General features: G+C 43.0%; 1 protein-coding gene across 2 annotated transcripts in view; it reads left to right on the top strand.

The window, feature by feature from the left end:
* Nucleotides 1-27750, top strand: part of dennd1b (DENN/MADD domain containing 1B) — a 103310-nt gene that overhangs the window by 1029 nt on the left and 74531 nt on the right. For both annotated transcript variants that reach the window (XM_083969463.1, XM_083969462.1), the window contains exons 2-3: nucleotides 1-65; nucleotides 18731-18774. In XM_083969463.1, coding sequence (XP_083825589.1) covers nucleotides 1-65; nucleotides 18731-18774 — 109 coding nt within the window. The remainder of the gene's footprint in view (nucleotides 66-18730; nucleotides 18775-27750) is intronic.

Below are 27750 nucleotides of genomic sequence, written 5' to 3'. Positions count from 1 at the left end.
GGAGAATCCAGAAAGAACATTTGATGTGGTTGTACAGGTGGCATGTCCGGCTTCTGAAAATGAGGGTAGGTGATGTCACTACTGCCATTAATAATTTAGTAGACTGTAATCTGTGTGGACAGGTAGAGCTGAAATGATTGGTTTGTTAATTGAATATTGATTGACAGAATACTAATTTGGAAGAAATTTGATAATCAATTGATGCTTCTGGACCTTTTTTGTTGCTTTATGTAAATACAAAAATTCATTGGTTGTCTTTAAGGTTGTTGTTTTGACACCTAAGAAGGTGTCACTCTTTTATCATTGATTAATCAATAAATCAAGACCAAGAATCAAGAAAAGAGTGTAACCACAAAGACAGGTAGATTAGTTAACAGTGAATCTAACTATTAGTTGCACTCAAAAGCAGTTGACATTAATTTTAAATGATTTACATTTTATATCAAATAGGCTATATAATATCAAATTATAACCAAAACAATTGATTTATTGAATAAATGGTATTTTACAATGAAAATATGTATTAATTATGAATTATGAAGCATCCCCCTTGAGAAACATTTTCATGTGTTTTCCAGTTACACAGTTTGTTTGCAAAAGAATGACTGTTTGTAGTGTAATTACAGTAATTGCAAGGCTGCACAGCCACGATCTCATGCAATGTTGGCAGCTGTGTTTACTGACTGCACTTATAGTGTTTTAAGTCAGCGTCACAGTTAGCATCACAGTGACTGAGTCTAGTCCTGCACATCGAGAGCAATCATTATGTCTGTGGTGTCATTATGGGAGCTCCAGAGCTTCCTCTGTGAAGATCCCAAGGACAAGAGGAGTCAACACTGAGCTCATCCATACAGTAGAACGACAACGTCAGCGATGTTAGCTGCTTATAAATCTATACAAGTGTTTTGCATTCCCTATTTATTTGGCTGAGTTTCCAATTCTGTACTGTTCTGTTATCATTAACCCTGAACCCTGAGTTCACCACTGCAGGCTTTTTTCTCCTGTGACAGTGACCCCACAAAGGTTGTTTCAGAGAGATCACGCTTGGGTCAGCAAGCTGCATTAACTGCTCTGCTGTTTGCAGTGGTCAAACATTCCAGCAGTGGTGGTCAGGACAAAAAAAAGTGGTCAGACTAGGCCGGGAAATGACTGTGGCCCCTGAAGAACAACATCATGTTCTACCTTTACGAATATGGGAAATAAAGTAGCCTATATTTCACATCGGTATCCAATGTCACCCATAAGTCAAAATATCATGTAAAAACATTTTCGCTGCATATTACACCAGCTGTCTTATTTTGCCCACTGAGTTTTGACATTAAAGAGGTGCTATGTGGACGGTTCACTTGTGCAGCTGCTGAGCTGACCAGAGCAGACTGAACATTGTCCTTGGATGTAGTTCTGATATTGGATTTTAAACCAAACTCATAAACCACCAGCCTGTGCTGTAATAACCAACTTCCCCCCATGTATGATCCAGGGTCAGACTCATATCCGGACTCCTGCTCCCTGGAGCACGGCTACAGAGCGGCGTTTGCACACCCCTCAGGTCAAATGGAACATGAGCATTCTGCTCAGTCATTTGACTGAAGTGCTCTCTTTGCACCGCGCCGAGTCCTGATTGGATCGAAGAACATCCCCTGTTGAGGAAGTTGTTATGATGTAGATGTGTATCTGCCAGGAGGGGCTTATGCTTGTGGTGGATTGTTTTTTAAAGGAGCAGTTTCAGATGACCGTTTCAGGAATGAATCACTTCTCTGTGAATCTGATCAATTTCCCCTTCTTTGACTTGGCTCTAGCTTAAAGAGATAGTTCAACATTTTGGCAAATTGGCCCATTGTCTTAATCCCTATAGTCTTAAGAGTAGGTTCGTTACCTTTAATTTTTAGATCGGCGGAGCAGAGGCACGAGCTACGCTACGGAGGCTAATGGGATTTCTTGGTTTCCCTCATCAAACTCATCAAATACACAATCCAACAACTCCAAAACGCTCTCGTGGACAAGTTGTGACCCGCACATTCACCACACTATGAGATAATAACGTAACGTTAGATATGGAGTTGTTTTCCATCAGGGGCAGTTTTTCTGCAAGCAGTCTCTGCATTTGCCTCGAAAACACCTTGTTTTGGAGTTGTTGGATTGTGAGTTTGATGAGGGAAACATTAGCCTCCGTAGCGTAGCTCTGAGCAGCTTGCGGCTCTGCTCCGCCGTTCTAAAAATAGCTTGCACCGACAATTAAAGATAACGAACCTACTCCTAACACTATAGGGATTATGGCAATGGGCCAATTTGCCAAAATGTTGAACTATCCCTTTAAGTCTGGATGAAATGTAGTGTGCCGAAAAGACTCTAAAGACCTGAGTGCATCACTCTCGCACAATTAGTGTTCATGTAGACATGTGTAAAAGCTCTAAAACATAACCTATCCATCGTTGTGTTTGCATTTGTCTCAGTGCTGCGGTGCATACATTTATTAAGAGATAAAAGGGTTAATGCTGTGTGTGAGTCATAACAGCCAGGCTTTGGCCATGCTGTGAAACCGCAACAGTCACCAGCCACAAACTGGGCCTGTTTCTCCTACAGCCAAACATTAGGTACTTTGCCAAAAAACGCGCCACCTCACATTCGTGCACAGTCGTCCCACTACCTCACAGAGGCGAGCGAGCGAGCGATAGCTCTACATTGATAGACTATAATTAAATTGTCATAGCAACATGGTGTGTAGAGGGTCTGAGCGTTTGGAGAAGTGGTGGAAGGGTTTCAGCTTGCTCATATTTCTCATATCTCCTTCTCACTGTTGAGGGAATACAAGTTTAATTTTAGATTGATTATTGGCAGAATTTCAGTTTCTGTGCACTTCCTCTGTAGCAGCCATTTGGGTTTGTTGTTTAGTGCTGCAAAGTGAGTGAAAGGGTGTCCTCTTTGAGTGACTGGAAAGCTTAGTGCATGTATACTATATATACAGGGGGTTTGCTGATGTTGCACCTGTGTATTTTTGCCACTCTCACCACATCCTGGTCCTGCAGGTCTGAAACTAGATCCATGAGTGGCAGCGTGTTGTGGTAGCTATACTGCCGTTGCATTAGAAAGCTGTTCCCTTTGTGAATAGTTGTCATGGTCATACTGTGGAGTTGGAAAAAAAAACAACTAGTACTGTAGTCAGATGAAAATAACCGAGCCCTTTTATAGATGGTCAGTACGCCTTTCCTTCCACTTCCTGTGTTAACTGGGTTTCACACCTTCTGTATCAGCGCCGTGTGTGCAGATGACACCCACATGTTTGCAGACAGGGCTGCAACAAGCCGTTTTTTTTTTCTTTCTTTTTTTTTATTAAGTTGTTTCACCAGTTTTAAACCAGTGGTCTCAGAATAGATCGCTCACTCATTATAAAGTTTACATTTTTGGCAAAGAAATGGTGCGGGGTCGGCAGTTTAATATCTCTTTATGTGACAGTTTGACATTTCAGATCTGAATGGAGTTATTAATATCAATGATCATGCAAGAATGATTAATCATGATCGCCTAGGAAGTTGTTTCCATCTGCGTGGGGTAATATCAGCAGTTCAGTTTACACCTACTTGCCATATACGTGGTGTGACAAAGGGCACAGAATGGTGAAAGGTGAAACGTGCATCTTTTACTTGCAACCGATTAGTTCATCATGGCTGCCTCCTCCTTTACCAAACCTCCCGCTGTAATGCTGATGATAGCCAGATTAGTTGACTTACACTAAGCCGCTCATCCCTGACCATGTGTCCTTTGAATTTTTTTTTTTTAATTTGTCGTCAAAGTGTGGAAATGTCTACTTTACATATTGGGTACAGCTTATTCTGTTTGAACATTGTGTGGCTATTTTTTATATTGACAAATGAGCCGCATGAGTGTGAGTGACAGTTTTGAGTGACAGCGGGACTGTTTTATTTTAAACGGATGATTCAAATATTGAACTTGTGTTTATTTAAGTATGAAAGCAAGGCTGTGCTCCAAAAGAAGCTATTATCATTTCAATAGAATATCAGCATATCATTAGTGTTTGATAAGTCTACTGATGATTAATCTATTCTTATAAGGGCTGTCAATCGATTAAAATATTTAATCATGATTAATCGCATTAGCGTGCTTGGTTTTACTTTGTTTTTGTACAGTTGTCAGTAAATGAGCTGTTTGAGAGTAGAAATCTCCTTGAAGGGACTTGATACAAAATCAGTAATTGAGATGTGATGAGAGCATCTATCTACATTCCCGAACTGAAGTGTTGCTGCTGGTAGGGGGAAAAAAAAAACAAGAAAAAAAAGCTAACAGCTACAATGGTGGCAGCGTTTCTATCAGGCCGTCACCCTCCCCACACCCACACACACACACATACACACACACACACACTTCTAACCATGGATGTGTGGATAGATGACAGACACTGGCCCCTTTTTCCTCATGCAGGTCCACGGAGACCTGGCTTCCCTGTTCAGCCCGAGCTCAGTTCCGCTTAGCTCTGTTGGCTCAGTGCTCTGTGGATGCTCGGGCTGTGAGCGAGCATTGCCTGAGAGCGTGACTGGCATGCTAGCTACTAGCGGCCCTGGCTACATAAAGCCATATTGATGTGCTTCCAAGATGCTGCCACAGCTATAGCAGATGACGCTAACGCTGCCAAGGCAGTAGGTGGGGACAGATGCTACCTGTCCTCGCCTGCTCCCTCCAGCCAGATTGTTCCTCAGTAACAAAGCAATAAACTTAATAGATCAGCGTATCAATTTTAACCCGCAACGTTCATGCTGCAATTAAGGAGAATGATTTACTGTTTCCAAAAAAATAAAAAATAAAAGCACCTCAGTTGGGGAAGCTTGGTTTTTCACAGAGGCCTTGCTGAAACCATGCCCTGGCTCTTGTCTGTGTGGTTTTCCTGCACGTGCTGTTTCTCACGCTCGACTTTGACTTTTTTTTTTGTGACCCTACCACAGCTCTTACATGTCAGATGAGTTGGGAACTCTTCATTGTCCTTATGCACAAGTAAATGTGGATGTTTTTCTGTGCCTTATTATAGACTGGCATTCTGTTCAGGGTGTTTCCCTGCATTTCAACCCCTCCCCACCCCACATGCATGCTGCTGGCAAAGACCCCAGCCCCTCATAACACCAAACTAGTTATGGAGTCAAATCAAGTCAATTTTGTTTATTTAACTCCTAATACATACTAAAAAAATGCCTTAAAGAGTTTTGAATGATAACCGCTGCATAGAGGATTTTTGTTGTTCTGTCTCCATCTTATACTTGTGCCTGTCAGTTATTGAACATGTTTTTTTTTTTAATGTCTGAGACAAGTGACAGGTTTATTTTCTGCTTCTAGATGTCTTGTCACTTGCTGGAGGTTTAACTGTTAAAAATTGCACTTGCATAGGTCTTGGGACTCCTCCTCCTTCACATATTCATAGAGAAAGAAAAGCAGAAAGCAAAAGTATAGAGTAGACACATTTCACCCCTTTGATTCACGTGGCCTCATAGCTTCACTTTGTCCAATTAGGAAAAGTTACTCTTGTTCTGTATCCTAAGAACATTTTCGCTGAGACCCAGAGGTCTTGCAGTGTCACCTGCTGTTCGCTAGTTATTATCAATCTGCTTCCTTCTCTCTGCCGTAGCCCCCCTCAAGTAGCACTGTGATGATCCTTTTATTTTTTATTTCCCCCCCTTCGGCTCTCGTCGCATCCCATCTCCACCCTTCGTACTCGTCGAGCAAAACTCCTCTGTAGTAGGAACTTTTAGAAAAGGTTGAACGTTGACATTCTGCAAAATGTCAGAATTGCTCCTTGACCCGAGTGCTGGCCGGTTCTGCCGTCTGATTGGATCCCGACTGTGCGCGGAGTTCACGGCTCACACTCAGACGGGGGAGGCCATTGGAGTACTAACAGATGCCATGGCAACAAGGAGGGTGTTGATTGGTCATTAGAGAGGCCACACTCCTCCAGTCGCACTCCTGAGAGGACCCCAGGGTCTCACACTTTGTTTATCGCACAACCCTTCTGCCTTTCTCTCTTTTGTCTCGCCCATATGACTTTGCTAAATTGGCTCTTTTACACAGAATCAGATATCTACCGAGTCTTTGTTGTCTTTTTTTTCTTCTTCTCGGTTTCCTCTGAAACAAATTGAGGAAGTATCTTAACTTCCCTAGTATGGTACTACTGTATTGACCAAAGTGTGATTTCTGAGAAACCCTCTTTAATTCTGTTTTTTGCAAAGTGTTATAGTGTCAGACTCAGGTATGACTCACAAATCAAGTTACATCACTAACCTCTTTTTGTGTTTGCATTCAGGGTGTGGGTCAGTGGATTTGTGTGTGTGTGTGTAATCTGCATTAGTAGTGCATAGTTATTTGTAAAACTCCTGTGTGGAGGTCAGAACTATAGGTGTTTCATAGCCGTACATCGCAGGATTATTTTACCTGCTTGGATCAGTGTGAATCCAGTTGCTCCTGTAAGCTATAGCAAAAAACTTACTTATGTTTTGTTTTTTTCCCCTTTTTTTCTTTGTTTTGGTTGTCCAGACGGCAAAGTTGGCCGTCGATGCTCCCTCCTCAGTGCTCTCCAGCCTTGATCTTTTTGTTCATGTCTGGAGTCATTTGTAGCTCCCTGCTCGCAGTCACTCATCCATTCAGTAAGTGTGTAGTGGCCTGCTGCTTACTGGGTCTGGTTCCAGCTCTTTTCTTATTGAAAAGAGAAGAAGGAAGCAAGTGGTGTCCTCACATTGCACCCTGGCCTGTTTTGTTTCAGATTATACGCAGAGGTTCACACTGACTATGACTATATATACTTTTAACACTGTATGAATTCGCTTTTTTGACAGTGTTGACATGTGAATTGTTTCCTGTGCATGGACACCAATGAGCTTCCAAGCCAGTAGAATAAACTTTTTATTTTTTATTTTTTTTATTTTCTGCATATGTGCTTTTGTTAGTAACAATAACCTATAAATAATAATTTAATCCTCCATTTTAAAGGGGAACTATAAGTACGGTCACTTTTCCGCTGTTTTGCTAACCCTCCTCACGGCCATGTGCATTTGCTTACAACAAAGCTGGTGAGAAATCAATCAACAGAGCGGTATAGCGTTATACATCATATACGATGTTACGACGTGTTTGTAGTATTACCTGTCATAAACAAGAGGTTACGGGCGTGTTTGTGTAACAATGCGCAGAGACGAGAGCTGGGACACCGGGGCGGCAGCACTAATCTTGCAAAGTTGTTTATCAGCCAATGCAGAGAGCCTCCACTGTCCCTCGTTACAAGTAACATGTAATTTATTTAAGCATCACAATTACTCTGAAGCTGTTTAATTAAGGTAAAAAATATTGCTTAGTTACACTGAAAATCCTGCATAGTTCCTCTTTAAAAGCAGGGGAATTGCTTGCAAAATGAACACAATTGCCTACCTGGTTTTGCTGGCCTGCAGCAGTTTGAAGTCAAGAGTAACAGAAACAACATTCGCTGTTGTTGCTGCTGTTCCCTGTTAAGTCGTTCTGTCCAGGAACATCTGCCTGTTTCACACATGCTACATGCTTTTACTCACATCGCGCATCTCCTGCCTCTACCTGTTTTTTCATATCAGGTTTTTTTTCTTTGTGATCACACGTTGTTTGCACAGTCACAAACAAGGCGCCATCCTTCTCACCCTCTTTTCTGGTTATCACTCGTTTTGACAGGGACAGACCGGGCCCTACAGGGGGGAAGAGGTCATTGGGACTCTTCTTCAGGTGGTGCGTGTAGTAACCCTCGCTGCTTTCATGTTTTTGGCCAACATGTAGCACACACGCATCCAGACAACAACTAAAAGTGGACTTTTTCTGTTGTTTCTAGAGTACAGAGAGTTATTATGGGGCCAATCCACGAGGAACTGGGGCAAAATGAGGTGGAGCTGGGCAGGGAGGAAGGGGAGGAGGATGAAGGGGGTGGTGGTGGTGGTGGTGGATATGCTGATGGCAGTAGTCTATAAACTGAGAGGTGAGATACTGTGGGGGTTGCTGGCTGAGCCTTTCCCACTCACTGACGCAGTGCTGAAACTCCAGGGGCAAACAGTTTTTTTTGTGCAAGTGTGTGATAACAGGTACACGTTTAAGCGTATAGTGCGCATTGTGTATGTGCATGCGTGGATGTGTGTGTGTGTGTGTGTGTGTGTGTGTGTGTGTGTGTGTGGCTGCGCATGAGAACGAAGATGCTGCGAGAGCTGTAGGAGGCTCATCTGAATTCACTAATGCTGCCAGACTGGGAGAACATGGAAAGACTTCTAGGCACACTGACGCTCACAGGCTATTTTTAGACTTACCCTTTCCACGGCGAATAAATGGGGGGAAAAGTAGGGACCCGATCAATAATTTAAAATGAGACGATTTTGATGAATGCCGAAGAATTTCATCACATCACCCTCGCTCGGAGCTTCACAGCATTGTTGTCGGAGGCTTGTTGTTTTTTTTTTTGTTTGTTTGTGTGCGTGTGCTATGCATCTTCGTCTGATGGCAGATGAATTTATTCCCTTGTGACCGCTCTTAAGTAGAGAGCTGTGGGAATTTGAAATGTTTAAAAATAAACACGCGAAGCAAAGGGCTAAGTTAATGTCCAGCTGAATTTAGCTTCCGTCTCTGTCATCTTGAAGCGGAGCTCTTCTTCACATGTTATCATGTCAGCAGATAGATGACAACTGATGGCCAGGAGTGTACTAGTCTAGTATATGTTCAGCACAGCAGATGGCATGAACATATACTACAACAAGCAAACGCACGCAGTTGCACGCCCACAAACACACGCAACCAATTATTCTGAGTCAAAGAACAATGATTGGCTGGTTCTTATGCATGTAATACCAATGTGGCCTAGTTTAGCCCACAAATGAATGGGATTAGTGCAGCTTCTGCTTTAATGTAGATTTAGTGATGTTAATCTGTTCCTAGTCTTGCAAATTGGATTTTATAAAAAAAAGAAAAAGAAAATCTGGGCTCAAAAATATGTTGACTTTCATGACATGTCATTTTTCTCAGCAGATTTTACGATGACAGGATTTTAACAGGATTTGGGGTTGACTCACTTCTCATGACTACAGTAAACCAGCCCATTCCTCATGTCGTGTGAGCGGGAATGATGGCCAGTATAACAAGATCATGAAGCTTTTCATCCACAATCCCAACCATATTAAACCAGACGCCACTTTTCTCTGAGGCTTTTCCTCCAAGACTCTTTGTTTAGTAAGGTTTAGTACAAAAAAACAACAAAGAAATGCACATGTTGTTTGTATTAAATAGCGTGTATTTGTTTGCAAGTGACTGTGAAATGCCCTGCTAGTCCCAGGTTGTATCTGGAGTCACGTGACTGCTGCCACATAGACTGATGTGAAGTGGTCTTAAAAGACGAATGATGTAAAGGACAGAAATGTGTTTTCTCCAGCAATTAAGGGAATCAACCTACTTATTGACATGATATGAGTACTGGTATCCTGACATGTAGACTGTTGTCCTTTAGACCTTAATTCTGTGGCCAAGGCCAGACCCAAGTGGAGCAGAGCTAGTGGTGCAGGCCCACTGTCTGCGCTGTCATTTCAGCTTCTAGTCTCTCTATTTACATGTCAACAGCCGTGTCCTCGGGCTACGTCTCTCCACTCAAGGCCGCTCCCATGTTGCCCTAACACCACTAACAATTATTGTGAAGACGATGGCGTTTACATGCGTGCACACCCCTACCGGCCCTTAATTTGGGTTCTGGCCTATTTTTTCAAGACAGAAAATATAGGTCAATCTTGATGCCTTTGTGAATGTCTGAGATCATTTATCACCGCGGATCATATTCTTCATCTTCAGCCTTTGTTTTTAGATAGACACATACACACACCCACACACACCCACACACACACACACACACACACACACACACACACACACACACACACACCAATGCTTCCCCTCACCTTATTGTCATATATCCTACACATCTTCCTGCCCATGTCTGTTGTTAAGTAGGTCTTAAAATTGGAGTTCTCCTTAATTAATTGTCTGCATGGGGACTGGTTAAGTGGATGAGACTAATTGTGTTTAGTTGTGGTCACTCTTAATAGGTTGACATGTGTTATCCAGCTGAGCCTTGGGACCCCGTTCCTGACCCGGGCTGGGCTGCTCTGGTGCTGATTATCTTTGGTATGAAAGGAAATTACTTTTTTTATGTATTTATTTATTTTTTAAATTTGAGTAACTTTCAACAAACTGAACATAGAGCAGTGAACACAAATATGAGGGTTTGTAGTTTGTTTTTATTCAATTGGAAAAATGTTTTGTGCATTTATTTACACGATTGTGGGTTCGTCTTTTTTTTGTTTGTTTTGTTTTTTTACACTCAATGATTAATCTGTAATCATGATGTTGAAATGATAATGTTAGTTGCCACTATAATGAGGTCTTTTCTAATTTAACGGTTTAGCAGTCATCTCTATGGACCCGGCGCTGTAAACCTGGGTCCTGTGTGAATGTGGATGACAAGGAATTAGAGCCGTGACAACAGCCTGAAATTAATGGGTCCAAAGCAGGTAGAATGACTGTTAGTGTTTATTAACCCACATCAAACACTGGGGTTTATGTATGTGTATGTGTGTGTGTGTGAAAGTGGGCGTAGTTGTGCTGTCATATCTGGCTGCCTGACGAATCACTTGTTGCCTGTGAATGCCCATCTCTTCCATTTCCTGTGAGAGTTAGAGAAGATGCTTTATGAAGCATGACAAAGCATTGTGACGAGTAGGGGAGCAAATATCATTCATTTTCTGTTATTCACGGTTGTCTGTGGTGATAATAAAGTTGTAAGTTGCTGGCTTGGACTCAGGAATATATGCATGGGGGAAAAAATGTAAAAAAAAATGGGTTACCTTAAATCATTAAAGGTCCACTGTGTAATATGAGGGTAAAACCGTGATATCTAGCGTTCAGATTCTACTTTGCAGCGTTCACTCACTCGCTCGCACTCACCCCTCCCGTCGGCAAAGTGACGGTGGCCTCTGAGGACAAAAAAACGTGTTGAGCATGGAGCGATGAGGTGAAGATCTAAAAAATGTTATGATATGTCTGCTGTTTCCTACTCCTTATTCTTTCCTTCTGCCTTCTTCTTTGTTGGTTCATGCACGCATGCAAAACTTGCGAAACGCGCTCTCTGGCTGGCTGGATTTTCCGTACAAACATGGCGGTGCAAGATGCCAACACTCTCTAAAGCAAGACTCTTGCTATATGTACGTATATATAAAAGAATAGTTGTAAGGCCACTAATACCAAACTAACTTTATTTTATAGCGATTATACACTTATACTAATATCTTCATGGGTAGTATATTCAGATTTTGCCAGTAAACCTTTCCAATTATTACACACTGACCCTTTAAAAAAAAATAGAGCACCCAATGCCCTAAAAGTTGACTAAAAGGAGTCTGTAAAACATTTTCTCCTTCTTTTTCTACTGAAATCAATTGAATATTGGGGAATTTGTGTCCACATGTCAGTGCATGTGTGAGTTTCCGTGGTTGTATACCGTTTGCCCAGTGTTTTTCTGTCAGTATTTCCACCATCAGGCCTGCAGAGCGCTGCCTGTGAGACCCCTGTGAATGTGCTCGGGATTAGGCTCTATTGTGCTCTTCTAACAGATACAGATGTATTGTCATCCCCGTGGAAAGATTGGCTGACTCACTGACTATCTGCCTGCCTGACTGAGAGCTGTCTGTCTGTCAAGCCTTTGCATGTGAACTTCAAATCACAGCTCTGCAGCACCGAGCATGTAGCCGCCAAAGGCAAGGCTTTACACTGTCATCAGCACCACACGGCTGCCTCTGGGTGCTGTGCCATATGACATTAACTGAGATCGATCCTCTCCACACCTCAAGGAGCTGCTGCGTTGCACACAGTGTTTTTCTGTGATGCTGCAACCACCACCTCAAAGACTAGAAAAGGAACTCTCCCCTAAGCGTCGTGTGTAACTGACTGACAATGACCTCATCTCCAGCTTTCTTAAACTTTCAGAGTCGTGTGTGTCTACCCCGCCCCCCCCCCCTAAAAAAAAAAACTACATTTTTGTCAGACTCATCAGGCTTTAAGGTGCTGTTTCTGTCACACAAGGCCTCACCAAAAAAAATCAGGGCTTCCTTTTTTTTGACAGCAGAGCTTCAATAACAGTGTGCAACCATAACAAATAGTCTTTCCTCAGGCACAGAAACAGCCTCAAACGCTTCCACTTGGTTCAGCGTAAAAATGAAAGCCCCGACCTATACTCAGGAGGTGAATTATTATACTCTTGCTACAGGTTTTATTCACATCTTTTTAAAAAAAATGCATATCAGCTCAATAAAACAGAGATATTCATTTGCTGTGGCTTTATACATCTTGTTGTTTCTGACGGAGGCAGATGTTTGGACCATATGGAGACATATGTATGATTACATGAAGTGTTGGAATCACCATCCCCTGTGCTGCTGTGTGCGTCTTCCCCTCTCCACGCACTTCTCCATGTTTGGGAATAAACATCAAGATCATATTTGGGACTCTGGCTTTTTAAATAATTGTATATATCTTGGATTTTAGGGCAGGTTACCGCCTGAATATACAAACCGAACATGGTGCAGAAGAGAAAGTTGGAGAGCAGTCTGTCTCGGGAGACCCTGGTTTGTTTTTTCTTATCTTAGGAGGCAAACACCTCCCTCAATAACAAACATGCTGTCTTGTGTGTTGTGCTGAAGATGCAGTCATGCGGAGCTGGTGTTTGACATAATGTTGGACCAGTATGGAATCTGACTGGGAATATCAACGCTGATATGTGGTGATACACAGAGGCTGTCACAAAGGTTGCATCCATATGCTGTGCCACTCACTCGTGAAGCTGTGAAATTGGGTTGCATCCCAACTAGCCTGGAGACAGTATCGCTTTCACTCCTCTCTTTCTGTCTCTCTCTCTCTCTCTCTCCACCCCCCCACCCCCCTCTGCCTCTCTCTCTCTCTCCCAGCTCATCCCGCCGAAGCATTTCTCTCATAAAGCTGGGAAGACGGAACAACTAATGTGGCATTAATAGGGTCACATCATCATCATGCAGCTCTTTCTTTCTTCTCCTTCCAGTGAGGCTGAGGCTGTTGTTTATCTTCTTCAGATGTAGCTGTAGAAATGGCTTAGAAATCCCCGAGGCCAGCATCTCTCACATGTGAAGCCTGCCAGTTGATTTTCTTTTTTATTATTATTTTTGGCTGGTAAAGCAGACTCTCTACCTTAGAGGTTGTTTTCTTTTTGTTTACTCAAATTTCCAAGCACTGGAATTAAATTTTATCACAAATCTGGCCCTATTTACCGAGCTAATCTAGATCAGCGTTGTGATGTATTTGTTAGTGTCGCTTATAAGAAGTGTGAAGCTTTTTGCATTAGAACGTGGTTTTTCAATTAAGCTCTGGTCAACAATTTACTATTAAACACAAATCCGTTCTAATTGAAGAACCATTGAAGTGGTTAATGACGTCCATCAGGCTTTTACTACCACTGCCAGTCCCCAGGACTCATTTGTAACAACATAGTGTGACCAATCAGAATTAGTAAACTTAAGGACCATATCATCGTTTAAGAAGTTTCTCTTTTCTCAAAACCTCTGCTCACTAAATCAGCATGAAATGTAATGCCATTTGCAGTGTGCAATCTGAGACTTGATAGGCAAAAGAGGAGAGGGGGGAAAAAAAAGTTTTAAATGTCTGTGAGTGTGTTTTTCTTTCTGCTGGCCTTTGAAAGACGCCAGTTAATCTGCTTACTCCCTCAATTGTGAGCGAAGGGGTTGGGCCTCCTCCCGGCCAGAATAAGGCTACTGATCCAGAAGTAAAACGATGACCACCGCAGTTATTCCTTCCTTTAGGTTGTACAGCCCCCCTCCTCACCCCTCGCAGTCTTCTTTAGCCACCCCTCCTCCTCCTCCTCCACCACCGTACCCTCCCTCAGAGGGAAGAAAGCTCCTTGTTCTGACAATAGACATTTTTTGCCATATGTTGGCTTGACATCTTCATCAGGTTCACAGCAGGTTACCTTAGTTAACTTTCACTCCACTGCCTGATGGGATTTTCTCCCTCTGTTTCTCCAATCGGCCCGGGCTCAAAGTCTAGACGGCCTCCGAGGCAGGGTCCTTCCAGCCCTGTGTCCACAATGGCCGTATTGTGGATGTTTAGTAGCGGTAGCTTCCTCTCCCCGTTACAGGCGAACAGGCTAGTGCTAAAACAATGCTTTTGTCCGGGGGCATACGAGGGGGGCCTAATCCACTACATACTGTGAAATAAATCTCTCTCAGAGATGAGAGAGCGAGCAGGAGAAGCGGAGTGAATGAAATCATTGCCAAGGAGGTTAGAGTGCAGCAGTTTAACCCCTGGCCAAGAAAGAGGGAGGAGAGGAGGCAAAGGGAGCGAGAGAAAGGAGGAACAAGGAGAGGCAGGCGCTACATCCCTTCATCTCCGGAGCACGGATGGAGGAGAGGGGCTGCCGGTGGCTTTCACAGCCTCTCTTCTCACCAGAGGAGCTGCTGTTCACCATATGGGATTTGGCCTCTCTTAACAAACAGGCCCCCTATTCACTCGCAACACACATTCAGTCGTTCATGGAATAAGGTGAAAAAAGTGCATTTTTTATGCCTTCAGAACATTGGATGGCCATGAGGGCTCTAAGTCTGTGTTTGATTCACATAGTATAGAGAATTATAAACTAGAGGCTTTCATCTAAATGTGTATTCACACTGGATTTAGGGTTAGGTCTTTTTGTGTTTTTACTGAAGTTTCTCTCAGTTTTAAAGCCAAAACCATGCATTCAGGCCACTGTTATCGAGCTGCTGAGGTGATCCTATAGAAACCTGTGGGGGTATAGGCTTTTCCCAGCAGTTTTGCAAAGGCTATTTTCTTTACAAAGCTGTACGTCATTCAAAATAAGGAAGTCGAGTCTTACTTGTTTTTAGGTGAGTGACAAAATGGCTCGAAGTTGAATAACTTTGCCGAGCAGCGATGGGCAGTGTTTAGTTTTTGATATACACCAGCGCCATGTGCCAACTTTTTCTTCCAGCCAGCAGCATTAGGGCAGCATTAGGAATGACATCCTCTGCCAACAGCTTCGTTTTAGCCCTACTCGGAAATCCCAAGAAGCATAGATTTATGCCAAGATGAAGATGCCAGCGTTTTTCATTTTTAGCCTACTTGGAAGCGCGAGCGGACGAGATTTATGCAGAAAGAATTGGAAGAAGTGAGAGTTGAAGGCCGTGTAGGCTTATTTCTTGTTATTCCCCTCATGTTTTCGGCACACGTATAAAGTCTGGATAATTTATTCTGTTTAATCCCATCGTGTTTAATGAGCCACCTGAGTAGGTAGGAAGGAAGCGGTTTCAGTTGGGAGGGAAGAGGTTCTACCTCCCACTCGTAGGCATCCATCCATGTCTTCCCTCACCTCATCCTTCCTCCACCCACTCCTTCCCTGTTGCCTTGCTCCCAGCTCCCAGCACCCTTCACCTATTAACCCTCCTTTCTCCTCGCTCATTCTCCTCCTCTGACTTTTAAAGACAGGTGTCTTAGGAATAGCAAAAACATTGATTTTTGACCAGCTCAACCTACCAACCACATCCCCCCTCCCTCCTTCCCTCCCTCCCTCCCTCCCTCCCTCCCTCTCCAGTATCTGTGTCACGGCTCAGGGCTGCTTTCATGTTGCCCCCATCCTTACCGTTGGAGGTCACCCACGCTTGAAGCCCTTAGGGATGAATGGACATGCTACCGTACAGTAAATATTCACTCCTGAGCTTGCTGCCTATCTGTAAACACGCATGTTAGTTGTACGGCGCACATCTCCGCACGGGCGCGACTGGCACTTTTGCAAAAACCCGAGACCAGCGGTCGCTCTCTCTCCGAGCTCGTCGTCACATTCATTCACCCAACCTCCCATTTTCCTGGGGTGTGAATGGAGGAATCTAACTCTGGATATAGGTGATTTCAATTCAATTCTCACCCACAGGATCTCTTTACGCTCCAGCGGGGTGAAATATGCTATAGGTTGTTTTCCCCTTGTCACTCCAGCTGCCACCGTTGTCGCACGAAATGAACTGTTTTCATGTGGTTTGCGACAGCTCTTTATAGATTTTGTCAACTGTAGGGAATACAATAAACAGTGTTTTGAATACCTTGCTTTTTTTTTTTGAGTTTGATGGAGATTTGTGAGGGAGAGGCCGATATCCAATCCAACAAATTGGTGTATTATGGATAGCACATGCCTGGTCAGTATGACAGGTGTGTGGACAAACAGGTAGCAGATGTGTGAAAGAGCAAGAAGTGGTTTGGTTTTTAAAGAAATGACAGAAATACTGCAGTTAATACATGTAGGAACTTGTCATTTAGCCTATTGAAGTATCCTTGAGCAAGGTATTGCATTGTAGGGTTAGGGTTTTGTGCATATTGCCATTGCAGGGGTCCTCCAGATCCCCCCTGTGCGTCCAACTCGATCATGTGTTATTGCAACTGGCAGTTCCCGTTGTCTGTTGCATGCAGCAAATGTTTTATGACCTTGCAAGCAAGCCAAAACATTTCTACAGTGCACTTGTAAAATCCACAGCCCCAAAAAGTCCAGATCCTCAGAGGCCGCAGACAGAAATGTATCGACCAGAATCCTTGCCTTCGCGAGTCGAGTGTTGAAAAATTGTGATGACATTTAAACCGAGAAAATTACGAGCAAGTCATTTGCACTTCAGATGTATTTTATGCGCTCAAAATAAAAATGGTTTTTGCATATTTCACAGTTGATGTCGTTGGTGTTGCAGAACAGTATTGTTTTTTTGGTCAGTGTCACAGGGCTTTGTGTGTATGTGTGTGTGTGTGTGTGTGTGTGTGTGTGTGTGTGTGTGTGTGTGTGTGTGTGTGTGTGTGTGTGTGTGTGTGTGTGTGTGTGTGAGAAAAAAAGGGGAGGGTGGATTAACCAGTGCGGGATCTGTCATAGTGACATTTGTGTCCCCTGGCGGAGCAGCAGGGGTCCTCTTCACCTCTGTAACCTTCAACTTTCAGCCTTAACCCCCTTCAGGCTCCCTCTCGCGTCCACCACACGCCCAGCACGTCTGCGGGGAGGGGAGGGGCGTCGGAGCACAAGAGAGTGAGAAATGAATGAAGAAAATAAAGGGGGTGATGAGGAGGGGCCGTGGCTACAAGTGAAGAGGACAGAGAGGTTGGGATAAAGGGGAAGAAACAACGTTGTGGAAGATATTTAAAATAAAATAAAAAATGAGGCAAGTGTGGGAAACAGAGAGGAGCAGATAAAAGAAAAGGCAGTTGAAAAGGTAGAGCAGAACAGAAAGAGCTGTACATTGTGTTTTACAGTTTCACTATGACAGACAAACTGTAATGTAGGGCATTAAGCCACTCAAGTGTTTTATAGTAGTGTACTCTAATCAAACCTATAGCGTACTAAAATATATTATATTGTTAAATACTATACATGTTCTGTTTTGTTTTAAATGCAGTCTGTTTGTTGGCAGCTGTTTGAGTCCCAGCTGACGTCGGAGTTGCTAGTCCGGATCTAAAGTTTTTCTTCTTTTCCACCCAGAACCATCCCGCCCTTTCATACCGACGCACACCTGGCCAGTGACCGCATAAAAGTGGGCAGAGCTGCCAAAAAGTCCCAAACACCAAGCATGCTTCCTCCATTCAACCACATTGTACCAGCCTGAGAAAAAAAAAACATGGGTTCCTTTTTTTAAGGGTGATATATTAGCGATAGCTTTATGGGAGATATGAACATGTCGCAAGAGCGGCTCTCAGGCAATAACAGTCTGGCAAACCGTCAGACGAATGACATGGCAGTTTTATACACTTTGGTATATTTTTCATCCGTGCTTGCCAACTCCTCCTTTTGAAGAACAATACTCATCTTCGCACTTCAGAAAATAATGAATAAAGTCTGTTCATTTGTGTTTAAGTTTGCACTGTGTTTTGAAGCAGAATATGCAAACAAAAATGACCAGTCTAGGAGTGCAACTAATGATTATGGTTCTTTTTTCACTAATCAATAAGTGTATGGTCTACAAAATGGGAAAGGGAATAAAACGTACATAGTTTCCCTAAAAAACGACAACATTATGTAGTAATAGCTCCTAGATTAGCAGACTAAACCCCCAAAGTACATTCCATTTACAGAAACATCTTTGAACCTAGTTGTAGTCACATATCAGAAGTGGGTAATTTCATGTTGATCAAATCAGTTACTCTATACTCGGCTAATCTCTCAGCACTAACGCTGCTTATACTGGAGAAGACAACAGACAACAGACAACAACAACAATCCCATGTCACCATAATAAATGTTCAGTTAAGGTTGTGTCTCTCTAACAAATATCCAGGCTTGTATAAATGTAGGAGTAATTAAGCAAATAAACCAGAGTATGTGCTGGTATGACTTTCCTTAAACGTGCATGATTTGGTGTATAATATAAGCTATCATATCTACACTGAGAATATAGATTTGCATATTTACAGCGCATACGGCCTAGACACGCTCTCTCTTGTCTTTCACTGTGCTCTGCTCTGTGTGTGTGTGTGTAAGTGAGTATATATATGTGTGTGTGTGTGTGCGTGCACAGACTCGCAGCAGCCACCCTTGCCCCCACCCATCTCATTAATATGTATGTGTTCTGAGGCAGCTAGCGAAGACGGTGTGTTTCTCACCAGCTGATTAATGCTGTCTGTCAATTACCTCTAGATCCAACCGTGCTGTGGAGCTTCCCCCAGGACCACACAGACCAGGTTGGAACACACTGCTTTTTCATACTTCCCTCACTCCCTTCCTCTCTCTCTCTCTCTCTTTCTCTCTTTTTCCTCTCTCTCGTTCACTGTTACAGACAACCTCCACCTTCTCCTCCTCCTCTCCCCGTATCCCTTCCTTTTCCTAATGCCCTTACTCACCCTGCCATCCTGTGGTAACCTCCCCCAACACCTATCACCACCACCACCACCACCACCACCACCGCTCTCCTCCTCATATCTGTGCTTCCTCTCCTCTCTCTCTCTCTCCTCCTCCTCTCTGTCTCATTGTACGTCTGTTGCTGGTAATGAAAAGCAGTGAGCAGGTCTTCAATAACCGACGAATCAGTAATTATCATGCAACCGTGACAGGAATGCACACCTCTGTTTTCCTCTCTCTCTCTCTCTTGCTCTCTCTCTGTTTGTATCTCTTGCTTTCTCTCTCATTGTCCTACCCTGCCTGCCTCCTTTTGTTTCACATTTATAGCATTATGGGGTTCATTTTCAGTCTGAAAGCAAAACCTGCAGCTGTTTTGCAGCTTCTTTTTTGGCACATAACATTCTGCTCATTGCCGATGAATACCTTAATATCTCCCATTTGTCTGTACATGTAGGTCTGAAGAATCAGATAAGGACATTTTTCGGATGATTTCTTGTATATTACATTTCCATTGATTAGAATAACACTGAACTCACCAAAGAAATAACTGAGATATGGAAACACAGAAATGGTGCTGTCTTGAAATCTGAAAAGGCGAGAAACACAAGCAGTCAGATCATCTCAGGTTGGAAACAAGCAAACATTTTTACCACAGCTCAGATTATCTAAACCATTTTATATGAAGGTAAAAGTGAAACTATAAGTCTGCCCACAGTAGTCGTTCACAACCATAATCGGTACAGTGGGACAAAGTTTAACCAGAAAGCCCGTAACGTTTGTAACCTGTAATGAGTGTTTTACAACACAAAGTTTGGGTAATATTTTACTTCTACTTCTTTCTTACTTTCCCCGTCAATGTTTTTTTCAGCAATCAGTGACATTCATTCAGTCGCGCTCGGCTGCCAACTGAGTTTTTAAGTGCCAACGCAGTCCCTGGCCTCATGTTACCTTATCTAAAAATCATTCCAGTGAGTTCAGTGTGAAAGGAGAGCTCTGGTATCAGATTGGTCCTCTACCAGCTGATGCCTTGAGTTGAAGAAATCATAATTGGTGTAAGGCGATTAAATCTGGAGGGTTTCTCAACCAGTTTCTCGTTTGAATTCCTCAAAGTCTCTGCAGTTATCTTGAGGTTATCTCTACTGATAGAAACAATGGCTGCCAAAACTACTGTGGCCATAAACCTGAATTATCCACTTAGCCAGTCATAAATCTTATCAACTGTGTCATGAAGTGGTATATTTTAAAAGGTTGGCTCTTTATCCTGTAGATAAATCCACAGTCTCAGCAGGAGGTCTTTGTTTTTTTTGTTTTGTTTTTTATCTCTTCATCTTCAGAGCTCAACAGTCTATAGGTCCAACTTGGTCAGAAACAACCACACAGCCTGTAATGATACGAGTATTCATTTCAGTGTTGTGCATGTCACTCTAAGTAGATTAGACTGAATCATTTTCCTGTTAGCTACTCCACCCTGTCAGGACACTATGAATCTTGCTGTACGTTGCTGCATGTGTGTGTGTGTGTGTGAGAGAGAGAAAGAGAGGGAGGGAGGAAGAGAGAGAGATTTTTGCACTGACAGTTAGATATGACAGGAAAAAACAAGACATGCAGCGTATTGTTTCTGTGCCAAGAGCAGCCACAGGACAAAACAGGACTTGGAGCAAATCACTGGACAGATGACTGTAGCAGCCCACCAGTGAAAGAAGGGAGGAAAATGAACAAGCTGAAAGAAAAAAAAAGAAATAAGAGAACGACAACAATATTTTTGTAGGCTAACTATTTCTTAACACAGCAACCAAGCCAGTGAGTTTAAACAGCTCTCCTGCCTCTCTGATCCACTTTGAGGAATAAACGGGCTTGTAAAAAGATGCTTCAGGCGATGTCTGCCTGCCCCACAAGTACCAGAGCATGCTATCAGAGTAAGCGGTGGAGGGAGTGAGGGAACGAGAGTGTGAGCAACAAATTACAGACTTGCAGAGGTAGGCAATGCAAACAGTGGTGAAGGAAGAGGAGTGAAAAGAGCAACCGAATCCAAGGGAAATGGAATTAAAAAAAAGAAAGATATATATATTTTGTCAAAAAAAAAAAGGCCGGTGTAAACATGGTGTATGTGCAGCCATGGGCCAGGCCTCATCCTTCCTCTGCAGCGTGTCTCCTCTTCTTAGCCCCCCGCAACCTCACTTTTCTTTCATTCTGTTGTCGACCAGATCGTTTGTGTGCATAAGATGGCCCTTAAGATGGCTAGTTAGCGTGCTGTGTACAGAGGGATTGGCCCTTTCCCCCGTATACATAAAGGCTGTATTCACGGGCCTCATTACCAGGATTAGGCCTCCTTTCCTCCTTTGTGGGGCTGTAGGCTGGAGTCCTCTGTAGCCACAGTCTCTGTCTCTTTCTGTGGCTTGAGCTTGGCCAGCATATGGCAGCAGCAGCCAACAGTCTCCGCAGAGGGGCTCAGGGCTCAGAGCTCAGAGCAAGGCCTCCTTTTGTTTAGGCCGTTATTGTTGCTCAGCGTAATGACATTTGTAGGCCGTAGGATCAGGGTGGAGGGGTTAGTCTACCCCAGGGGAGAAAGGGGGAGAGAGAAGGAGACAGAAAGAGAGAGAGAGAGAGAGAGAGAGAGAGAGAGGGAGTGGGATGGAAGGAGGGGGGAGAGGCGAAGACATGAAGACAGACAGGAGTGTGGATTATGGAAATATGAATTGATTTTTTTTCTGTTCTGTGGTAGAATAGAAAGCTCAAAGGAGAACAGACTGCAGGCTGGCTGGCACGCCGGGGTGGTGCTGGGGAAATATGAAGTGAGAGGCGCTTGCTCCCTCTTTTCTCTCTCTCTCTCTCTCTCTCTTGCTCCTCTCTCTTTTTCTGTTTCCCCTCCTGCTCCCCATATTCCTCCCTCAGCCCCAGAGACTCTAGATGCCCTGGTCATCTGCAGATGCCACTTGGATAGAGAGGGAGAGATGGAGGAGAGGGAGGGGAAGAGAGAGGTGGCTAAAGCATATATTTGAATCGCAAGAAGGTTTTTTTTCCCCTTTTTTTTTTTTTTTTTTTTTTTGCAAATGGAGCAGACAGATGGAAATGTGTCCGTTTCCTCTCAGATCTCATCCCAAAGTTGTGGAAAAACACAGTAGACACACACACACACACACACACACACACACACGCACACGCACACAGAAAATGATTCTGCCAGTTAATTCTAGCTAACCACAGTGTGGTGTGTATAGGGCCCACTTCTCTGTAGAGAACAGAGGATAATATGATAAACACTCAGCAAGTTCCACAAACATGAAACCATTTCAAACTTATAGAGACTGTGAGCAACTCTGCAGTATTTAAAAATGTTAAGTTAGTCCACTTCGCTCTAGGAAGCTGCTGCACCTCTCGGTCCAACACACACAAAAAAAGTTTATCGCCTCCAGCAATAAAAACATTATTTCTTTATGTTTTTATTTTCATATACTTTGGTTTTGTAGTTAGTTTTGAGCTTTGCTGATATCTGCCATGTCATTCTCAGTATAGTATGTGTAGCCCCAGATGTCAGCCCACATCTGCGGGCTATTAAAAGGGTTTAACAGTCCAATGGACCATACCCATGTGTTCTGTATAGTAGGTCTCACCTTCACTGCATGTTGTACACTTTCTACTTATAATAACATGATCTCCCTCTGCTGAGTTGTATGTCTTTGGGAGTCTGGTAACCTGTCAGTCATTTAACAGATATGACAGGTTTTTCAACTCATAGATTCTTTGTATTCAATGCTGATTGTTGCAGATAATTCATAAAAAATATTGAAATATTGTTAGGTAAGGTTATATAGGAGTAATACTGGTTTTTATACATGAGCATATTATACTGGTGTCAACTCAATGAGCAAAAATAAGTTACAGTCTATAAGACGTCATTAGACACAGTTTGGTCCTTTACCAATTATGTTGGTAATTATAATATTATGGCCACAATCTAAATTCTTCTACTGGCTAATAATAATGTGATATCACAAGAGCAACTGGTGTCAGCAACGTGAATGTTTAAGTGTCACGTTAAGAGTTAAATTAATTTCATTAGTATTATGTGTTAGTATTAGTATTGTGTATCTAAGAAGATCCTGTTACTTATCTAGACTCCATAGAGATAGATGAAGCAGGACTCTTTCTCCCAGGAAGTGAACATAATTAGTCTGTACTCTGCTCACACACTTCACTTGTGTAGTTTATTTTCTGTTTATCCTCTGGTTATTCATCATGCTCTTTTACACTTCTCACTTGTTCACTTCCCTCTCTCCATTTTGCTGGCTTGCACATTCCTTCCTCACAGTTGAGAAGTAGCTCTCCTCTCTCCCAGGATACCTGCATATCACACGTGCGCTCGCATGCATACACACAGAGAGAGATAACGTTGTGTTTGCTTTCTTGGCATATCATAGTTATGCGTCATTCTGGTCCAACCTCCTAGCGCTCCTGTTAATATTCTCCCTACTCGCCTTTTTCCATGCCATTTTTCTATTTTTGCAGAATCCTTAATCCCTTCTGTCCCTCTTGTATCTCTTACTCCCTGCCAGTTCATCAACCTTCTTGTTCCTGCCCAAAATTTAAAAAAAAAAGAAAAAGAAAACTGTTGCAGGAAACAGCAAATTACACAAGCTGCATTTTTCTCTTCTTGTTGTTATCCAGTTTGGATGCAGCATAATATCCAGGGAGAAATAAAGGAAGTATTCAATTATGAATAGATTCTACTGTAAGGTCTTCTTTCAGCTAACTCAAGTTGATGTTAACCCTCTATGGCCACTCCACACATTTTAATGGGGAACCTTTGATATTCCTGCTGCATACTGCATTTAGTTGACCACATGGCGGCATGTTGTCTTTAATTTATTCCAAGGCCACAGACATGATTCCATCCTTAAAGGAAGCATCTATTTTTTAATACACATGCATTGCTATGTATAATTAATTTGTCATATTAAATGCACTCCACGACTGTATGGGAGCAGTTTTCTCACTATACTCTGTGCATATAGCCTTGAATGTTGTTTTGATTAGCTTGTTGCGTTTGGACATTGGTGAAAAGAGCCAGTCACTACGGCAAAGTACGAGTGTCCCCAGTGAAAGAAACCAACTCCCACACCATAGTGAAGACTCAGCACGTCTTAATGCTACATGGTATTTCAAACGAATGCTCTTGAAAGGAGAAATAACCTTGCTTTATTACAGTTGAGTGAAAAACAAGGAGGTATTGCTGTTTGATTTCTTCTTACACCAATATCTTAGGTTTTCCAGCCGGTGCTTTAAATGGAATTTTTTTTTTGCTTGTATCAAACTTCACTAACTGCAGTCAGTGTCCTGTCATGTCTTCTTGCTTGTTTAGTTTAAACCACTGTTAAAGGGTTTAGATTATTAATTTATTCAACAGCTTTGTAGTAATTATGATGGTTAAATGACTTGTAACAGGGAGAATGGAGGCTCTCTACCTTCCACCAGCGTCTCTTGGTCGAAAACCAACCTTGCAAGATCAGTGTCTCCGACCAGGTGTCCCAGATCTCATAACCTGTAATCTCTTGTTGGCCAGATAGAACTACACAAATATACACATTGTAACATATTATATGATATAACGTTTGCCAGCGAGAAGACAATCCGTGGAGCGACAATTACTCCTAAACTGTTTAATTAAGGTGCAAATCTTGCATATTTCCTCTTTAATTTTTTTTTTTTAAGTTGCCATGTCTTCAGGCTGAACTAAACTTACTTCCATGTTCAAATCGTCCTGTGTAATAGCCTACATCCATGCCCAAAAGCTCAGTGTGTCATCAGTCAGACAGAAAGTGAAGGAGGGACAGACAAAGAGAGAGAAAAGAAGAGAGGCGATGGTCTCTCGAGGCTTCAACCTCGGCAACTCTGAGTGCAGCTCTGACACCGCGCTCCATCAGGAGAGTCCGCCTGACACGCTGTGATTGGTGACTGGCCCTGGGTGGTGGAGGCAGGCAGGGAGGCTGGTCGGAGGAGAGGTCGGTTGGGTGGATGCAGCGTGAGGGAGTAAGTGGTCAGAGGGATGCAGCCAGTGGACATGATTGGTGGCTTCAGCCCTGAGGGAGCTGGGTGTTGACCCGGAGGAAGGGAGGAGATGGTGGGTGAGAGAGTAGTGGTGGAGAAGACGAGGTGGGTGCAGTAGCAAGGGGCCAAAGATGCTAACTTGAAGACAATGATATGTGGCTCCACTTGAAACCTTGTATAGGGAGCAATGTATAAAAAGTTAGACCCAAGAGGACACAAAGAGAGGAATGGGAAAGAGTTGGGGGTTGGAAAAGAGATGTATGACAAAATGGGTGACAGTTAAGGTGGGAAGGAGGCGAAGAAGTGGTGATATTGATATTGCTGGGATGTGGAGGTAGAAAGATGAAGGGAAGGTGAGAGGTGAGAAAAAAAAAGTGCAGTGAAAAGTTGACAGACAGGATCAGTAAGTCTAGCAGTTAAAGTTGTAGGGATGCAATTATTTCTGCAGAAATCCAAAAAATGTATGTTCTTATATAAAAAGAGTCTTATCCCTCCTGTGGCCTCAAGGTTTACAAACTCAACATAAAATCCCCCGACGGTATGAAAAATGTCATGTCATCCTTACTCAGGATGTTTTCGCAGTTTCTGACAAATTGACAAACTCAGATGTGAATAAGTGAATAAACAGTCGTAGGTGTTGTAGGTATCCTCAATGACAAATACTAATTAACAACATAATGTAAAGTTAACACAGACTTGAGTGTGGTTTGCAGAGGTATAGGTGAGGATTGATAGCTGTGAAGAGGTGTGTGTGTCCTGGACGGAAAAATACAGCAAATCTGACGGAGCACACACAGGCTTTTCTTTTTTCTTTATAATACAAGGACAAAGCCACCCACCTGTCCTCCAAAAAGATAAGAGACAGAAAAGTAGTGATGCTGTGTGTTTTGTTTGCTCTTTGGATGCTGCTGCAGCCAGTTATATGAAGCTGTAACAGCACAAAGTGTTGGAAACGGAAGGATAAAAAAGATGGAAAATCATTCCTTTTCTTTTTTTTTGGTTGTGTAGAGAAGTACAGGCCCAAATATCTGTGTGTCTGTCTGTGTGTGTGTGTGTGTATTTGCGTACATCTGTGTGTGATGTCTCGTGTGTCACAGGTTCTCGTCTTTCCCCTTCACTGCACCGTGACAGCGGTGTCAAACAAGGCCTCATATGATCTGTGTATGTCTTTGAGAGTACGTGTGTGTGTGTGTCTGGGTTGATAGTGTTTTTATTCTTCTTTCTAACCCTCTTCACCTCAGATCCCCCGGGTGTTCCAGGGTCTTGCCTAATGGACAGTCTTGCCCCGCTAAGCTGGCCTTTTGCTCGGGCACTGAGCTGGACGCCTAACTAGGGCCCTTTGTTGCTCATGGGTCTTGATTGCGCTGACCTCTGGGCTCGCTTCCTGGGAGAGAGGAGGGTGGTGGAAGACGAGAGAGCAGGGGAAGTGTTTTTACGCCCCGTTGCTCACATCTCTCCAGCATCGCCCAGTGACTAGCGAAAAAAGAAAAAGCGGTGGTGTGTTTTGGCAGCGGAGTAAAGAGCCTTTTGGCTGCTTGTCTTTCCCAAGCTGCAGGTGGACAGTAGTGGATTCGGCTACAGATGTACCCATCCTACAAGTCACTCATCGTATAAACCAACTGCACTGTTTTGGCTCCTGTGGCATTTTTGCTCCATGGAGGAATTGTTTTGAAAGCAAAATCCGGTGAATTCAGAGCGAGTTTGAGCTGGTTCCCACCTGGTCAGTGGAGTGGACCATCAGATATATTAGGGTTGGGCAATTAAATTGAAACCAAACAATCTCTAAACTTATATAATTGAAAAAAAAACTGATTATTTTGTCATTTTCCAAGACTATTGGGATTTTATTCTGAAAGACACGTGCATGCATGATTCCGCCCTCGAAGCCTGCGCTGCACTCACTCAGTCAATACTGTGAACGTGGCCACTCATGTGTGGTGACCGGTATTTAAAAAACAGCGTGAGTGAAGATGGCCAAGAGAGTTTAGTCGACAATAAAGGAGGAACAGGTTCTCTAGTGTGGGAACACAAGGAGCAGAAACATAGACAAGACTCTGGCACAGCGCTTCTGCTTTCCACCCAAGCCAAATGAACTGGCAATTTTTTTTAAAAAAAGAAGAAAACTCTGCTCATTTCCTTGAATTGTGATTTCAGTATTGACCAAAATTTTTTTTTGCCATAATCGGCCAGCCCTAAGATACAATATTACTTGAGGTTCTTTTTAAAATAGAGATCGAGCCTTTTGCTCTTGTAGCTAATCTTGACAATTGAAAGGCAGCGCTGTAAGATGGTTAACAGGTGGCGAGTCAAAGAGTCAAGTTTTCCACATTTCAGGACTGGAACACTGGTCTCCATGCAGCTAAAGAAACAATAGATGAAGACAACTCTACAGGGGAAGAGATATCAAGCTCTCTCAAAGTTAAACTCCAGCTTCAACCAAAGCGCTGCTCTGTTTATCAGAGATTTTAAAAAACGCTCCCATGTACGTAGCTGCTGTTGTTGTGGCCTGTTTGAGACAGTCCTTGGACACATGGCCGCAGGAAGGGAACAGAGAGTTTAGAATAGGGAACAGGGAGATTGTTAGTCATGTGGTTAAACGTTGTTCCACCTTGTTGTGTTTCGTAGTGGAAACTTGAATTTAACATCCATTTGTCAGAGCCCCCCTCGGTGGGTTGAACATATGCAGCGTGGACTAGTGTGTAACACCGCAGCGCATATGCTCCCAAATTTATGTATATTACATTTGCGAACGCTGCCAAAAACTTGCTCGGTAT

The sequence above is a fragment of the Trachurus trachurus genome (assembly GCF_905171665.1).
Source record: "Trachurus trachurus genome assembly, chromosome: 4".
NCBI classification, from domain to species: domain Eukaryota; kingdom Metazoa; phylum Chordata; class Actinopteri; order Carangiformes; family Carangidae; genus Trachurus; species Trachurus trachurus.
The sequence above is the reverse complement of the archived record's forward strand: the minus strand, read 5'-3'. Positions and strand labels throughout refer to the sequence as shown.